General features: G+C 47.2%; 1 protein-coding gene across 1 annotated transcript in view; it reads left to right on the top strand.

Annotated features, from left to right (window-relative positions):
- Nucleotides 1-15,226, top strand: part of CARD10 (caspase recruitment domain family member 10) — a 60,523-nt gene that overhangs the window by 8,583 nt on the left and 36,714 nt on the right. The window contains exons 2-4 of the mRNA XM_015405981.1: nt 2,331-2,549; nt 3,624-3,761; nt 6,694-7,019. Coding sequence (XP_015261467.1) covers nt 2,331-2,549; nt 3,624-3,761; nt 6,694-7,019 — 683 coding nt within the window. The remainder of the gene's footprint in view (nt 1-2,330; nt 2,550-3,623; nt 3,762-6,693; nt 7,020-15,226) is intronic.

Genomic DNA, 15,226 nt, shown 5'->3' with positions numbered 1-15,226 from the left:
GGGCTTCTGGGGAATTTCGGGGGGATCTTCAGCCCCCCAGCCCCCGCATAGATTACGCCGGTGGCCAGAAATACCAGTGCCATCAGGAGGTCCACCAGTGGGGCCAGGACATTAGAAGCCCTCCCACTGTTGACCCCGCCCCCCCAAGCACCAAGAAGACAGAGCATCACTTGCCCCAGAGTCCCTATCTATACCTTGTGGCTAATGTGCCATCAGGAGGTCCAGCAGTGGGGCCAGGACATTAGAAGCCCTCCCACTGTTGACCCCGCCCCCCCAAGCACCAAGAAGACAGAGCATCACTTGCCCCAGAGTCCCTATCTATACCTTGTGGCTAATAGCCACTGATGGACCTCTGCTCCATATGCTTATCTAATTCCCTTTTGAAGCCGTCCATGCTTGTAGCCGCCACCACTTCCTGTGGCAGTGAATTCCAAGTGTTAATCACTCTTTGGGTGAAGAAGTATTCCAGGTATAAGCTTTTGTGGGCAAACACACTTCTTCTTCAGAGAGAGGGAGGGAGGGGGAAGGAAAGAGCCAGAGAGAGCATGCTGGTGTGTGTGGGGGGGGAGTCCCGTGGCACTTGGAGAGATCCCCCTTTCCATTTCTAACAACTGGGGGGGGGGAACCTAACAGCACAGCTTGCATTCTTTATCAGTGAAAGGGAGCAAGAGTACATCAGCACCTTAATGATTAACAAAATTTGTGGCGGGCATGAGCTTTCATGAATCACTGCTCACTTCTTCAGATACAGCTGGAATGTGAGTCCATCTGTCCTTATATCTTGGAGAATGAAGTAATTTCAGATGCCAAATGACAATAAGCAGGCACTGGTACTGAGAGAAGAAATGTAGGTTTCAATTCAGCCCAGTAGTTTGCATCGTCTTGAGCTTTGTGATCAGTTGCAAATCAGCAGTCTCTCTAATCTCCTTTGTAAGAGAACTGCTACTCTTAGGTCAGCAGCTGAGTGCCTTGGATTCCTAGAAGGTTAAAATGTTACCCCACTGGTTTTTGAATGTTGTGGTTTCTAATAGTAGTAGAAAGAGTAAGAATCCAGTAGCACCTTTAAAGACTAACAAAATTGTGGTAGGGTATGTGCTTTTGTGAGTCACTGCTCAGTTCTTCAGACTTATTTCCACTTATTCTTTGCATCCTCCTGGACTGAATCCTCCTGTACCAAATTGAGACCTAGGTTTCCTGTCTCATTACCAATGCTGATCTCCACGCGTCTGTATATCACACCGATGCTGGTATCTCCACCTGTCTGCATATCACACCTAATCCAATTATGCCTGCTATTGCCATTTGGCATCTGAAATTGTCTTTATAAAGTTTATATCTCTGATACCTTGTGTTACATTTTATGGCACACATGGCTTGGCCCGACAAAGTGACATTTATTTCAGATCAGGCCCCTGTAACAAATGAATTTGACACCTTTGGGTTTGGGGATGAGATTTGCAAAAAAAAAAAGGCGATTCCCTACACAGGTATTCTAGGAGGGAGTTTTAGAAGCTCCCATCTACACACTCTGTGTCTACTCCATCCATTTTGGTACTGTTCTGTCTGCGGGCAGTTCTGCCCAAGATAACTTCATTAACCCTGAAGTTTGTCCCTTGCCTTTCTTACATTGTATCTGTTCTTTATGTTCTATGTAAATTAATACAGAAAACACACACTTCAACTCAGTTCCATAGGCTGAGCTGTGGCTCAGGGATAGAGATAGTGTGGTGTAGTGATTAAGAGTGATGGACTCTAATCTGGAGAACCAGGTTTGATACTCCGCTCCTCCACTTAAAGCCTACTGGGTGACCTTGGGCCAGTCACAGTTCTATCAGAGCTGTTCTCTCAAGAGCAGTTCTCTCAGAACTCTCTCAGCCCCACCAACCTCACAGGGTGTCTGTTGTGGGGAGAGGAAGGGAAGGAGATTGTAAGCCACTTTGAGACTCCTTTGGGAAGAGAAAAGCAGGGTATAAAAACCAACTGTTCTTCATATGCTTTCCATTTATAAGGTCCCAGGTTCAGTTCTGGCACTTTCTGTTAAAAAGGTCAGGTTATAGGTGATGGAAGAAACTTTTACCTTGAGACCCTGCTCTCTGCTGCCAGGAAAGCTGCTGCCAGTGAGGTTAGTTGATACTGACTTTCATAAATTAATGGTCTAAAGAATGAGTTTAAAGTTGATTCATGAGTTTCTGTGTACTCCATGAAGATGAATGTTCCCTCTTTGGCCCTGAGCATACATTGAAATGGAGGGGGAATAGCCATCCTGATAGTAAGTGCAGAGATTAAAAGGAAATGAACCCATCTTTGATTAATTTGATTGTGCCCCTTAGGGCCTGTGGATATGGTCAACAAGACCCCAAGCCTCTCAGAAGTGGAAGAGGAGGAAAGTATCTTGTGGGAGAAGATTGAAAGCGTGCGGCATCAGCTCACCCGGTCTCTGAACCCAGCCAAGCTAACGCCGTACCTGCGCCAGTGTCGTGTGATAGATGAGCAGGATGAAGAGGAGGTGCTGAGTGCCTACCGGTTTCCATGCAAGAGCAACCGTACAGGTGGGGAAAGTGCTCCTCTCACAAAGCATATGATGTAAAAGTGCCTTTTTTGCTTCATAAACTCTTCCATAAATTGTGATGGTGAGGAGTACATTATGAAAGACGTAGTGGATATGTTTCATGCTTTGGTTGGTAATGGCTCCCTCGCTCATGTTGAGCATTTAGAGATGCATGTGTTTGTGTGTACTTTGCTCTTAATCTGGTTGTTGCTGCAAATGCTCATAGAATTATATTTAGGCTGCCTTGTGAAGTCTGAAGCAGCTTTTAGTGTGCATTTCTGTTGAAATTCTCTTGTCCCCAGATCGACAATAGGCAGGCTTCCTGTTCCTGAGGCATTCATGCTTCTCTTGAAACAGAGACCACTAGGAAATAATTAAGGATTGCCTTACTGGATCAAATTTAAGGCCCATCATTCAGTCTCCAGTAGCAGCCAATAATTTTGTCTTGGAAGGCTTTCTGTCAAATTAAGCCCCCTTGACTCTAGTACCTGACAACGAGGTATAATGGCTCAAAACATGAAAGTTCCATTATGGTCTCTAAGCATCGAGACACTCAGTGAATGTGTCTTGGACTGTTTTTACAAGGAATTATGCATCTTGTGGCTTGGAAGGTATTCCCTGCTGGTTTTTCCTTGTTCAGAGTATATGCAGCACTTCACATTAGGAAAAACAATGGCCTAACACAAATAAAGCTCAAATATTGTGGAAGCCAAGTGGGGAACCTTTATCCATAGAAGTCCCCAAGGTTCAGGCATCTTGATTGAGTAGCCAGACAAAGATCCTGGCATTTATTTATGTCTTGCTCTTTCTTCAAGAAGAAAATGATTTTCTGAAAGCTCTCTTGGTGGGTTTAGAGCAAAAGCAGGACTTGAATTTGAGTCTCCAGTGTGAACAATCTATCCACAGCCCCATGATAGTTCTCAGCAGTGACAGAGAGTTGGATTAGATGGCTGTGTTAGATCCTTCCAGTTCTATGACTTTAAGACTCTGCAATTACAGGATTCTGCCTGCTGCTCATATGACACTTATTAGTTCAGAGAAAGTGTCTTTTGACTCACTATGTCTTTGTCTGCAGGACTCCTCATGGATATCCTTCGAAGCCGAGGGAGGCGGGGCTATGAAGCATTCCTAGAATCCTTGGAGTTCTATTATCCCGAACATTTCACCCAGTTGACAGGGAAGCAGCCTGTTCAGCGCTGCTCTATGATCCTGGGTAAGGAGTTACAGACATCTTCCTCTTGTATGATTAGTTAGATATGGAGAGGCCTGAGGAATCCTAGGATCCAGAGCCCTTGATAGTTTGTGTGTGACCCTGGACATTCTGTTGAGGTGTAGGATTTCATGTGGAATCTTCAGTGCTGTGTTTCATCTGAATTTCTGAGGATCTTGGGGGTGTTTTGCTTTTAAACAGAAACGTTCCTAGCCCTCATGACTGGGAAGAGCTGAATAGTGCCTGCAGTTTAGTATATGCCCGATCTGTAGGCTTAGCCAAGCCTTTCGGATTACTTTGATGCACAGGTGCTTTGCCGGAAAAGAAGCAAGAAACCCGGCTTCGTGCGTACTGTCATGCAGGGCAGCTTGCTAGTTCAGAGCCAGTCTACAAAATGCTTCATAATGTGTTTCTGTTCCTCCTACTTCTACCCATGTGCTTCTCCATGTTAGGGTTGCCAGGTCCTTACCTGCTGCCGGTGGGAGGGGAGGGGTTGGAGGGCATTCCGGGGGTGGGTGGGGATGTCGTCGATGTGATGACATCACTTTTGGAAGTGACATCATCATGTCAGCAACGTCAAGGCAATGCTCTACTTTTTGGCCAAAATTCTGTGGTAATAATAGCTACAAACCATAGGGTCTTTCCCAAAAAGTAGAGTTTCACCCCACAACATCGCTGTTCCAGAAGTGACATCATTGCATCGATGCTGCCGCCAAGGAACGTCTTTTTGGGGGTGGGGCTTCCCCGTTGGCTAGCTGGCCAGCGGTGGGCCGGCAAAATTGGGGGATCCCCCGCCCCCACCTGTTAGAGCGCAACTGTACCCCTACACTTCCCTTCTTATACAGGTATCTGTGAACCCAGACTGTTCTTATTTAAACCACTGTCCCTTAAAAATAAAGCATGCATATTAAGCAAATTTATGCAAAATAATCCTTTTTACAAGTTAATAAAAGTGCTCCTGAGCACAATAAATGAGCTTGCTGTGAGTAAGAACAATGGAATATAATCCTTGGGAGGATTGTATGTATGCATAGGGGGAAAAGTAATTAGAAAGAGAGATGTGTGAATAGGGTCTGCACAGTAGAAAACTCTGGCTTGGATCCCATGAAGGATTTTTGTGAGCAAAAGGTGGGGTGTGACTTTCGCTAATTTTCTCCTCCCGTAGCAGACCTCTGACTCCTCCCCTTTGCTGTTCTTGGGGACTGTGCTGTGCCTGAGAAGCAACCTTTCCAGTGGGGAGGCATTTTGGTTTTGCAGCAAGAGACAACAAGCAAGAAAGTTATGCTTTGCAGATGGAAATCCTTTCTGTCTGTGGACATTTCTGGTAGAAAGAAGCCTCTTGAGTAAATGAAGAAATTAAGGGGGGGGAGCATTTGTGTATATTGGGACTCCATAGTTTAATCATTGGATGTCTCTGATGCCTCAGCAGTTGCACTAAAAGCCAGTTTAGCACTGCATGGTAAGCTTTTTGGCCATGCATATGCTTTAGGGTTGCCAATCCCCAGTTGGGAGTTAAGAATAACCAAAATACAGCCGTGATATAATTATTCAGTATAACATTGTATAGTCAATTATATTGTTTACCAAGCACATTCATATAAACATTTACATGCAAAGAGTATAACAAATGTTTTAAATAAGTCTTTGTGCAAAACTTCACAGTTGTTATTATTTCCTTTTCAGTGTCTTCTTGTGTATATGGCAATCCCCAGTTGGGGGCAGGGGATCCTCTGGTTTGGAGGCCCTCCCTGGCTTCAGGGTTATCGGAAAGCGGGGAGGGCAAATGTCCGCTGGGCGCTCCATTATACCCTATAGAGACTGGTTCCCGTAGGGTATAATGGAGAATTGATCTGTGGATATCTGGGGCTTGGAGGAGGCTGCTTTTTGAGGTAGAGGCACCAAATTTTCAGTATAGTATTTGGTGCTTCTCCTACCCCCCCTACCCCCGTTTGAAAAAGATTGGACCGGGTCCAATTATATGAGCCCCAAAATAAGGTGCTCCCATCTTCCATTATTTCCAATGGAGGGAGGCATTTAAAAGGAACATGGTCCCATTAAATGCCATGGCCTCCAGCTTTGGAGTTCAATTGTGCTTCTTCCCTCCCCTCTCCCAGAGTCTCCTGAAAAGTCCCTCGCTGGCTTGTCAGCCTCATCTGGCAACCCTAGTTTGCTTCACAACATAAAGTGCTTTTTGTTGCAGAAATGCATGCGAGAGTGAGTGGTGGTAGCCTTGAACTCAGCCCCATAGGCAGAAATTTTGGTTGGTGGGGATTCGGGGAATGGGGAAATTTTGTGGGGCAGCAAGGGAGGGGGAGGGAGAACTGGGAAAACCTACAGCTGCCCCCTCCCTTGCAAGAGGTGAGGGAGAGGGGCGGCTGCCAGCAGTATGCAAGGGAGGGGGCGGCTGTAGGCTTTCTGTGATCTCCATGCGTTGATCTTGCTGCTTGGAGAACAGGAAAGTGTGCACCTCCCTTGCTAGGAAAACAGCATTAAAAAGGGACCCTTTAAATGCTATTTTTCTAGTGCAGGCTGCCTGCCACTTAGAGGTCAGGGAAAGTATGCCACTCCCCACTAGAAAAACAGCATTTAAAGGGTCTCCTTTAAATGCTGTTTTCCTAGCAGGGCCATTTACACCCGTCGATCAGCTGGAGGGCCCTTTTAATGCCACAGGAGGGGGGGAGAGGGGCAGCAGCTTTTGTGGGGCGTGCCTCCCGTTTGAGGGGACGGAGCCCTGAGATGCCCCACCGTAGCTACGGGCCAGCTTGCGCTAGCGATTGTCTTGCCTCTTCCTGGTGCCTGTCTCCATTTCACACATTGCACTGTTTACCACTGCAGATGCCCGTGGCTATGCAGCATTTAACTCAGTTGCCCCATTGGCGAGTGCTCTTTATAGTCCTAGCACTCAAAGACCCAACCATCTCTGCCCTCTTTGCAGATGAAGAGGGGCCGGAAGGCCTGACGCAGTTCCTGATGATGGAAGTGAAGAAGGCAAGGGCCCAGAGGAAAGGGCATCTGGCCAAAGAGCACCAGTTTCAAGTGAAGAACCAGGCATTGCAGGAGGAGGTCACCCAGCTGAAGCAACAGCTCCAGGGGCTGCGGAAGGTGCAGGAGCGTTGCCAGAGGTTCCAGGAGGAGTGGGATTCCAACAGCATGGAGCTGCTGAGACTGAAGGACGAAAACTACATGCTGGCCATGCGCTATGCACAGCTGTGCGAGGAGAAGAATGCTGCTGTCCTTCGGAGCAGGGACTTGCAACTGGGGGTATGTGTTGAATGCAGACTTAATAGGGTGTTGCGAAGAGATGTGTATGTTGAAGTCAAGCTAAGCTGACTTCCCTGCGTCAGAAGTCAGCCACGAATTTAGCGCTGTCTGCACAGATCTAGCTGCTCAGGTCTCATTAGTCCCAGCCTCTTGGCAGCGAGTTCAGAAAGAAATAAGAAAAAGGTGTTGAAAGACTTGTCATCTGATTTTTTTTCCTGGAGTTTCTTGTTTGTGTCTCATCCTCAGCACTGCATCACCCTGCCTGTTTCTGTTCCTTAGGGCAAAGCTTACACATTAGAGTTAGATTAGTTTAGAAGACCTTTTATTTTCCAAATGTAGGTACTAGAGCTGCATTTTCCACAGGAGAGGTTAACCCTTTCCTTCTCTGCCACGTCTTGGGTAACCAGTGTCGTAACCCGCACTTTGCCCACTTTTATTCCTGATGGGGAGAAAATGGCAGATATGCAGAGGTTTTCTTCAGCGGGGGTGAAAATGGCTCAGGGAATGGCAGAAATACAGCCTGGAGCCATAAGAACACATGAAGTCTAAGCTGTGCATATTTTTAGGTGGAAACCCAGGCACCGATAAATGGCTCTAGAATACAAAGAAGTGTACCTCTGCCGAAGTGTTAGATTCCTCCCCCCTCTAACATTCCTTGCAGTTTTTCTTCTCTTCACACCGGAAATGCTCCCCCCCCCGCCCCGCCTGCTCCCACATATCTGGGGAGGGGGTCAAGCTCAGCACTTTGCTGAATAAGCTTCTTCCCAGCATCCTTCTCAGGCTGCCTAACAATACCTATAATCCTGCCTAATCCTACCAAGAGTGTGACAAAAAAAAAAAAAAAAGAATGGGAGCGAACAATGTGTAACACGCTAAAATGACTGCAGAGCATATACGTTCTCGATGTCTCCAGTGAGTGAGCCAAGGCATATTTTTCAGGGCAGCATCAAAAAAATTCTGTTTCTTCCCAGCCAAAAGTAAGTTATAGAGGGATGTGTGTTGTCTTAAACTGCACAGGAAAGGATGGGTAGGCCTCCTGTGCTTTGTGTTACCTACAACAACAGCCCTTTTCAGACATTTGACTTTGCTGCTCCAACCACGCATAATGGGAGCACATGCTACCCATGATCCTCCTGAAAATGTGTGGTTGCAGTGTTAAGTGAAAGGGGCAATGCATGTATTTTTCATGCATGCAAAGCTCCGGAGCACCTGAATGCAGTGTTGTGGTTTTAACAGCTGTATTGCAACTTATTTTACTATTGAAGTTATCTCTTTTTTTGAGAAAGTCACTACCTTGCTGAATCGGGAATGCTGTAGACATAGTTTATCTTGATTTCAGTAAGGTTCCACATAATATACTTGTTGACAAATTGGAAAAATGTGGTTTGGATCCTATGACTGTTAGGTGGATCTATAACTGGTTGATGGGAAGTGGTGGATGCTCCTTCGTTGGACGTTTTCAAGCGGAGGCTGGACAACCATCTTTCGGGCATATTGTAGGGCTATCTTTTGGCTATGCTTCTGCAGAGTGCAGGGGGTTGGACTAGATGACCTGCATGGTCCCTTCCAACTCTAACATTCTATGATTCTATGACAGATCGCACCCAAAGAGTGCTTGTGAATGGTTCCTCATCTTCTTGAAGAGGAGTGACAAGTGAGTGCCTCAAGGATCTGTCCTGGGACCTGTTTTATCAATTATTTGGATGAAGGGATAGAGGGGATACTTATTAACTTTGCAGATGATACTAAATTGGGAGGGGTAGCAAATAGGATACAAGACAGAGTCAGGATACAGGATGATCTTGACAGGCTGGTAAACTGGGCTAAAACAAATAAAATGAATTTCAGTGGGGATAAATGTCAAGTTCTGCATTTAGGTAGGAAAAATCAGATGCATAATTATAGGTTGGGGGAGACTTGTCTCGGCAGTAGTATGTGCGAGGAGGATCTAGGGGTCTTAGTAGACCATACACTGAACATGAGTCAGCAGTGTGATGTAGTTGCTAAAAAGGCAAATGCATTTTTGGGCTGTATCAACAGAAGTATAGTGTCCACATCACGTGAAGTGATGGTACCACTTTACTCTGCTCTGTTTAGACCTCACCTAGAGTATTGTGTTCAGTTTTGGGCACCACAATTTAAGAAGAATATAGACAAGCTGGAACATGTCCAGAGGATAGCAACGAAGATGGTGAGGGGTCTGGAGACCAACTCTTATGAGGAAAGGTTGAAGGAGCTGGGTATGTTTAGCCTGGAGAGGCGACGACGGAGAGGTGATATGATAACCATTTTCAAGTACTTGAAGGGCTGTCACATAGAGGATGGTGAGGAGTTGTTTTCTGTTGCCCCAGAAGGTCGGACCAGAACTAATGGGTTGAAATTAAAAGAGTTTTCGGCTAAACACTAGGAAGAACTTCCTGACAGAGCAGTTCCTCAGTGGAACAGGCTTCCTTGGGAGGTGGTGGGCTCTCCTTTGGAGGTTTTCAAACAGAGGCTAGGTGGCCATCTGACAGCAATGCTGATTCTATGAACGTAGGTAGATCACAAGAAGACAGGGCAGGAAGGGTTGCATCAGTGCTTAGTTCTTGTGGCCCTTTCTTACATGCCCAGGGAAATGCTTTGGGGTCAGGAAGCAATTTTTCTCCAGGTCAGTTTGGCCAGGGATCCTGGAGGCTTTTTGTCATCTTCTGGGCATGATACAGCGGTCACTACGGGTGTCCATGGAGACCCAGGTTGTTGCAGTCACCAGATCTGCATTCTCCCATCTTAGGTAGATCAGGCTACTGAAGCCCTATCTCTCCCCCCAGGACCTAGCTACGGTGATCCATGCAATGGTCACTTCCAGGCTTGATTACTGCAGATCGCTCTATGCAGGCTTACCTCTGAAGCTGATCCAGAAATGACAGCTGGTACAAAATGCGGTGGCACACCTGCTGACGTCGACACCTGTGCGGGCTCACTTCAGCATGTGCTTTGTCAGCTGCATTGGTTGCCGGTTGAGTACTGGATCCACTTCAAGGTGTTGGTAATCACCTTCAAAACCTTATATGGCCTGGGACCAACATACCTAAGGGACTGCCTCTTCCCATATACGCCTCAGAGAGCGTTACGCTCTGATAGTCAACACCTCCTGGTGATCCTTGGCCCAAAGGATGTCCGCCTAGCCTTGGCCAGGGCCTTTTCTGCTCTGGCACCCACCTGGTGGAACATGCTTCCCATTGAGACCAGGGCCCTGCGGGATCTTCTTCAATTCCGCAGGGCCCGCAAGACGGAGCTGTTCCGCCAGGCCTTTGGCTGAGGCAGCAGGCACCCATACATGGCCCTCCCTGAGGTTGCTGTCATCTGTCCACTGATAACCGGCCATATTATCTACATCAATGGGCCGGTTTCTCCCTACGGCAAGCTGTGATTATTGATTTTATATATTTATGATGTGTTTTAAATTTTATTGTATTTATTGAAAAGTTGTAATCTGCCCTGAGCCTGTCTACAGGATGGGCAGGATCAGGGGTCTTTTGGGGCCGGAGTGCGCTGGAGTGCCGCTCCGGGAGCCCAGGAGCTGGCAAAATGGCGGCGGCAGCAAGCCCTGCCCCCAGCTCCCCCCCCCCCGCTACGGCCTGTCACTGGCCTTCCGGGCCCGCGCTGAAGCACTGTGGCCCCAGGGAGGCCCGAGGAGGCCCATCACTGCTTTCCCAGGGCCCGCGCCGGAGCGCTGGGGCTAGTCCCAAAGTGCTGCAGCCCTGGGGGGGTCACAAGAGGCCCCCCGCCGCCTCCCAAGGCCAGCGCCGGAGTGCTGCGGCCCGTGGGAGGGCAGAAGAGGGCCCCCGCTGCCTCCCAGGGTAAGTGAGGGATCCGTGGGGGTGGTGGAGGCTTGATTGGGGGAGTGGGGGTGGGAGAGCCTCCCCCCATCTCTTTGCCCTTTTTTCCCTCCTCTTCTTTCTCTCTTTCCGTTCTCTTCCTTCCTTCCTCTCTTTTCCTTCTTCTTTCCTTCTCTCTCTTTACCTCTTTTCCTTCTTCCCTTCTCGCTCTTTCTTTCTTTCCCTCCTTCTTCCCTTCTCGCTCTTTCTTTCTTTCCCTCCTTTCATTCTTTCCTTTTCCTCTTTGCCTCCTTTCATTCTCTTTCTTTTCCTCCTTCTTTCCTTCTCTTTCCTTCCTTCTTTCCTTCTTTCTTTCACTTTCCTTCCTTCGTTCCTTCTCTCTGCTCTTTCTCTCTTTTTCCTTCCTTCTTTTCTTCTTTTGCAGCCCAACTCTAGTGAGAAGGGGATTAAACTTTAAACCCCTTCTTTCTCTCCCCCCCCCCGCCAGGGAAGGGGAGGCTTTTGAAGATGCCTTCCCCCCCCTTTTGCTTCCCCTTCTGACATCACTTCCGGTGATGTCAGGGGGCGTTGCATAGGCTAATGACCTATTATGCTAATAGCCTAGTAGCTCATTAGCATACTATATGCTAATGAGCTCCTGCAGCTCTTTTTCTATGAAAAGACCCCTGGGCAGGATATAAATGCGAAAAATAAAAAAATAAAGATATTGTGAGGATCATGAGTAGCTTGTGTTTCTATTACACATGGTTGGAGTGCCAAAATTGAGCTACTGCATGTGTCAATTTTAAATTAGGTCGTGACTAGGAATTAATGACCTCCAAAACATCATATCATTAATAGTCTTGCTCAGGTCTTGCAAACTGAAGGCCATGGGATCTGTACTGTAGCATCTGAAATACAGCTGTTCTGTCATTTCTGCCTGTGAGATTTTTGATGTTGAAGCTAGAGGAACATCCTGTTCATGTGCTCCAAGTCAGTATCTGAGTGTACAGCAAAACTTACTCAGAATATTTCTCCAGGAGAAACTTCTATTAGTATACTCATTTACATTCCCTTAATACCGTAGCCCTGTTCACAAGTTACAGTCAGCACATGTAGAAGCGTACACTTGATTGTTCTTTGTGTGTGCCTTAAGAAATTCTCATGTTACAGTCAATGCATGTGCAGCTGGGTGTGTGATACAAACCCCGCATTGATCCAGGTACTGGTCCCTGATTTCATTAGTAAAGTGAATATGTGTTGGCTCTTCCTTAAAAACAAATGTATGCACATATAGGCAGGATTTACATTCATTAACAGTAATGTGTGAACAGGGCTCTTCTCTCCAGCTGTACCATTTCCCGTTGTCCCCGTACACTTTGCAGCTTTCCCTCTCCAAATTCCTCCTAAAGGTTTCCGTCATCTTCCCGCATCCTCAAGTCTGTGTCTAAGCATACATGAAACTGCATTTTCTGCTATAATATGATGTCCCTTGTGTGCATCTCTCCCCTTTCCCTTTTTATTATTATCTCTTTCCCCTTGACTCACTGTATATTGCACTCACTGTGGTGTAAGCAACTGCCTGCTCTTTGGCTCTGAAACTCTATGCATATTGATGATGCTGTAAAAATGATAGATAGCAGCAGTCCTCGCCTTTGCGGGTTGGATCTGAGGCGCCGTAGCAACTTCCATTTTTTGCTTTGGGAAGGCACTACTACACAGCTCACGGCCAACCCACTTCTGTACCTTCCTTTTAAGGAACTGAATAGGCTATGTTCTCGTGCATTTTGGATGTCAGTGCCTTTTTGCTTAGGGTTCCTGTTCCAGAAGCTAAGGGTTGGATCCAGACTAAATCTTCCATCAGTGGGACAGAACTTTCCTGCCTTCCCTCCCACTGCACCCAACTGGTCTCCACAAAGTGCTACTCCTGGAGGATAGGGAAACCTGAGGAAGGACACAAGGGGGTGTGGTTGCCAGCTCCAGGTTGAGAAATACCTGGAGATTTCGGGGGTAGAGCCTGAGGAGGGTGAAGATTGGCGAGGGGAGGGACTTAAGTGGGGTATAATGCCATGGAGTCCACCTTCCAGTGTGGCCATTTTCTCCAGGTGAACTGATCTGTCGCCTGGAGATCAGTTGCAATCCCAGAAGATCTCCAGCCACCACCTGGAGGTTGGCAACCCTGGGGTGGTCTCTAGTGGGAGGGGGCCATAGTGAGACATTGCTAATCTGTTCTGGATCCAACTCATGCCTGCTTGTCTATTATTATGGAATGATCATAGTGTTCTTGTTATAAATTATTCTGTTTTGAAACTTATCCTGTTCCATCCCTTGAGGTTTACTGTGAGAGTGTTAAGTCACCATTATGTACAGTTGAAATTGATTCAATTAGCACCATTCTGTGTTCAGTTTTTCACATGCATTATCTTAGTAATGTCTACAACCGGTCTGGTATCTGAACAAGTAAGCAGTGACTCATGAAAGCTCATACCCTGCCACAAGTTTTGTTAGTCTTTAAGGGTTTACTGGACTCTTGCTCTTTTCTACTACGACAGACAGACTAACATGGCTACCCATCTTGATCCTCAACCAGTCTGTAAAGGGAAACTATCACACATACATCTGTGTTAATATTGAGGAATTTCAGACAGACGATATAATCTGGAAGAGGAACGGTTCCCAAACGGTTTCTGGTCTGTCATTTCAGACAGAACCGTTTTAGAACCGGTTCCCTACCAGAATATATTTGTAATTTCACACACAAACGCTACCGTCCTGTTTAGGAAACGGGGCTGAAGTGTTTTACCTGTCAACTGCTTCCAAGTAGTCTTCAGTTTCCTCTCCCAGTTCCGATGTGCTTTTTCCCGCCGTTTTTCGCCCGCGCAGGCGATCTCCAGCTTTTTTTTGGGGGGGGGGGATGTTCATTTTAGAGCGCTATAGTGCTATAACAGTATAACACTATAACGCAACAGCACTATATCAACTGCATTGGAATGCCTGGAGTGTTGTGTTATAGCACTACTAGCTGCAAAGCCCGTTGTGAAAGCAATACAACGGGATCTAGAAAGAGGGTCTGGGGCAGTGCTCTGGCTTTGGGCAAACAGTGTCAATTTGCTGTGGTGACCTCAGCAGGGTATAATGACAGAGTCCACTGTTTTCTCCAGAGGAACTGATCTCTGCTACCTGAAGAGCAGTTGTAATTGTGAGTGATCTGTAGCCCTCACCTGGAGATTGGCAGCAATTGTTACCCAGGACAAAGTGGCTGGTTTGGAGGGTGTAGTCTATGGCATTCTACCTGTCTGAGGTCCCACCCCTCTGCAAACCCCACCCCTCAAATCCCCAGGAATTTGTCAGCATGTAGTTGGCAACCCCATCTCCTTCCCAGCTAACCATTAACCTACCATTATCTGCCCCTTTGACTTCAGCTGACGTCTGCCCTCCCTTCTGCAGAGCAGTTGTAATTCTGAGTGCTCTCCAGCCCTCACCTGGAGATTGGCAACAATGGTTCCCTATGTGGGACTGACTGGTTTGGAGGGTGGAGTCTATGGCATTGTACCTGTCTGAGGTCCCACCCCTCCTCAAACCTCACCCTCTTCAGGCTCCATCCCTCAAATCTCCAGGAATTTCCCATCTGGAGTTGGCAACCCTATCAGGACTGGCCCCAATGTGTTTTCTCCCAAAGGCCAAAGTAGGTGACAGGACCAAGCTTAGTTGCCTACCAACAGGCATTGAGGGGAATGTAGGGTTGCCAGCTCTAAGGAGGGAAATACCTGGAGGTTTGGGGGGTGGATTCTGTAGAGGGTAGCATTGGGTGGGGGGGTGGAAGGACTCAGCAGGTATAATGTCATAGGGTCTACCCTCCTAAAGCAGTCATTTTCTCTAGGGGAACTGATCTCTGTCATCTGGAGATCAATTGTAACAGTGGGAGATCTCCAGGTCCCACCTGGAGATTGGCAACCCTAGGGGAAAGTCAGCTGCACAGCAGGGGGTTGAAGAGAATGGTTTGATGGCTGCTGGGCCAAGATTGGCAACAATAGTTCCCCAGGAGCCCCATCGTAAATGCACCAAACAATTCCTAAAGATTTTCCAAAACACTACTCTGTTGATAAATTGCAACACTTTGAATTAGCACCAAAGCTTTAAGAGCTCTCCAGCTGTCACCTGGAGACTGGCAACAGCTTGTCTGGAGTGTGGGCTTGTATCTGTCTGAGGTCCCCCTCTTCCCCCTCTTCCTCCTCCTCAGACCCCACCCTCAGCAGACTTCATCCCTAAAATTTCCTGGAAGTTTCCAACCTGGAGTTGGCAACCCTATGTCCTTTCCACGCAACCATCAGCCAACCTTTATCTGCCTGTCTGTCTTTAGTTTTACATCCCCCCCCCCCACAGCCTCTGGCCAGGGAAAGGGCCGCGTTT

This window comes from Gekko japonicus, unplaced genomic scaffold, assembly GCF_001447785.1.
Source record: "Gekko japonicus isolate JY-2015 unplaced genomic scaffold, Gekko_japonicus_V1.1 scaffold385, whole genome shotgun sequence".
In the NCBI taxonomy this organism is placed as follows: domain Eukaryota; kingdom Metazoa; phylum Chordata; class Lepidosauria; order Squamata; family Gekkonidae; genus Gekko; species Gekko japonicus.
Note: the sequence above shows the minus strand (reverse complement) of the source record. Positions and strands in the feature narration are given on the sequence as shown.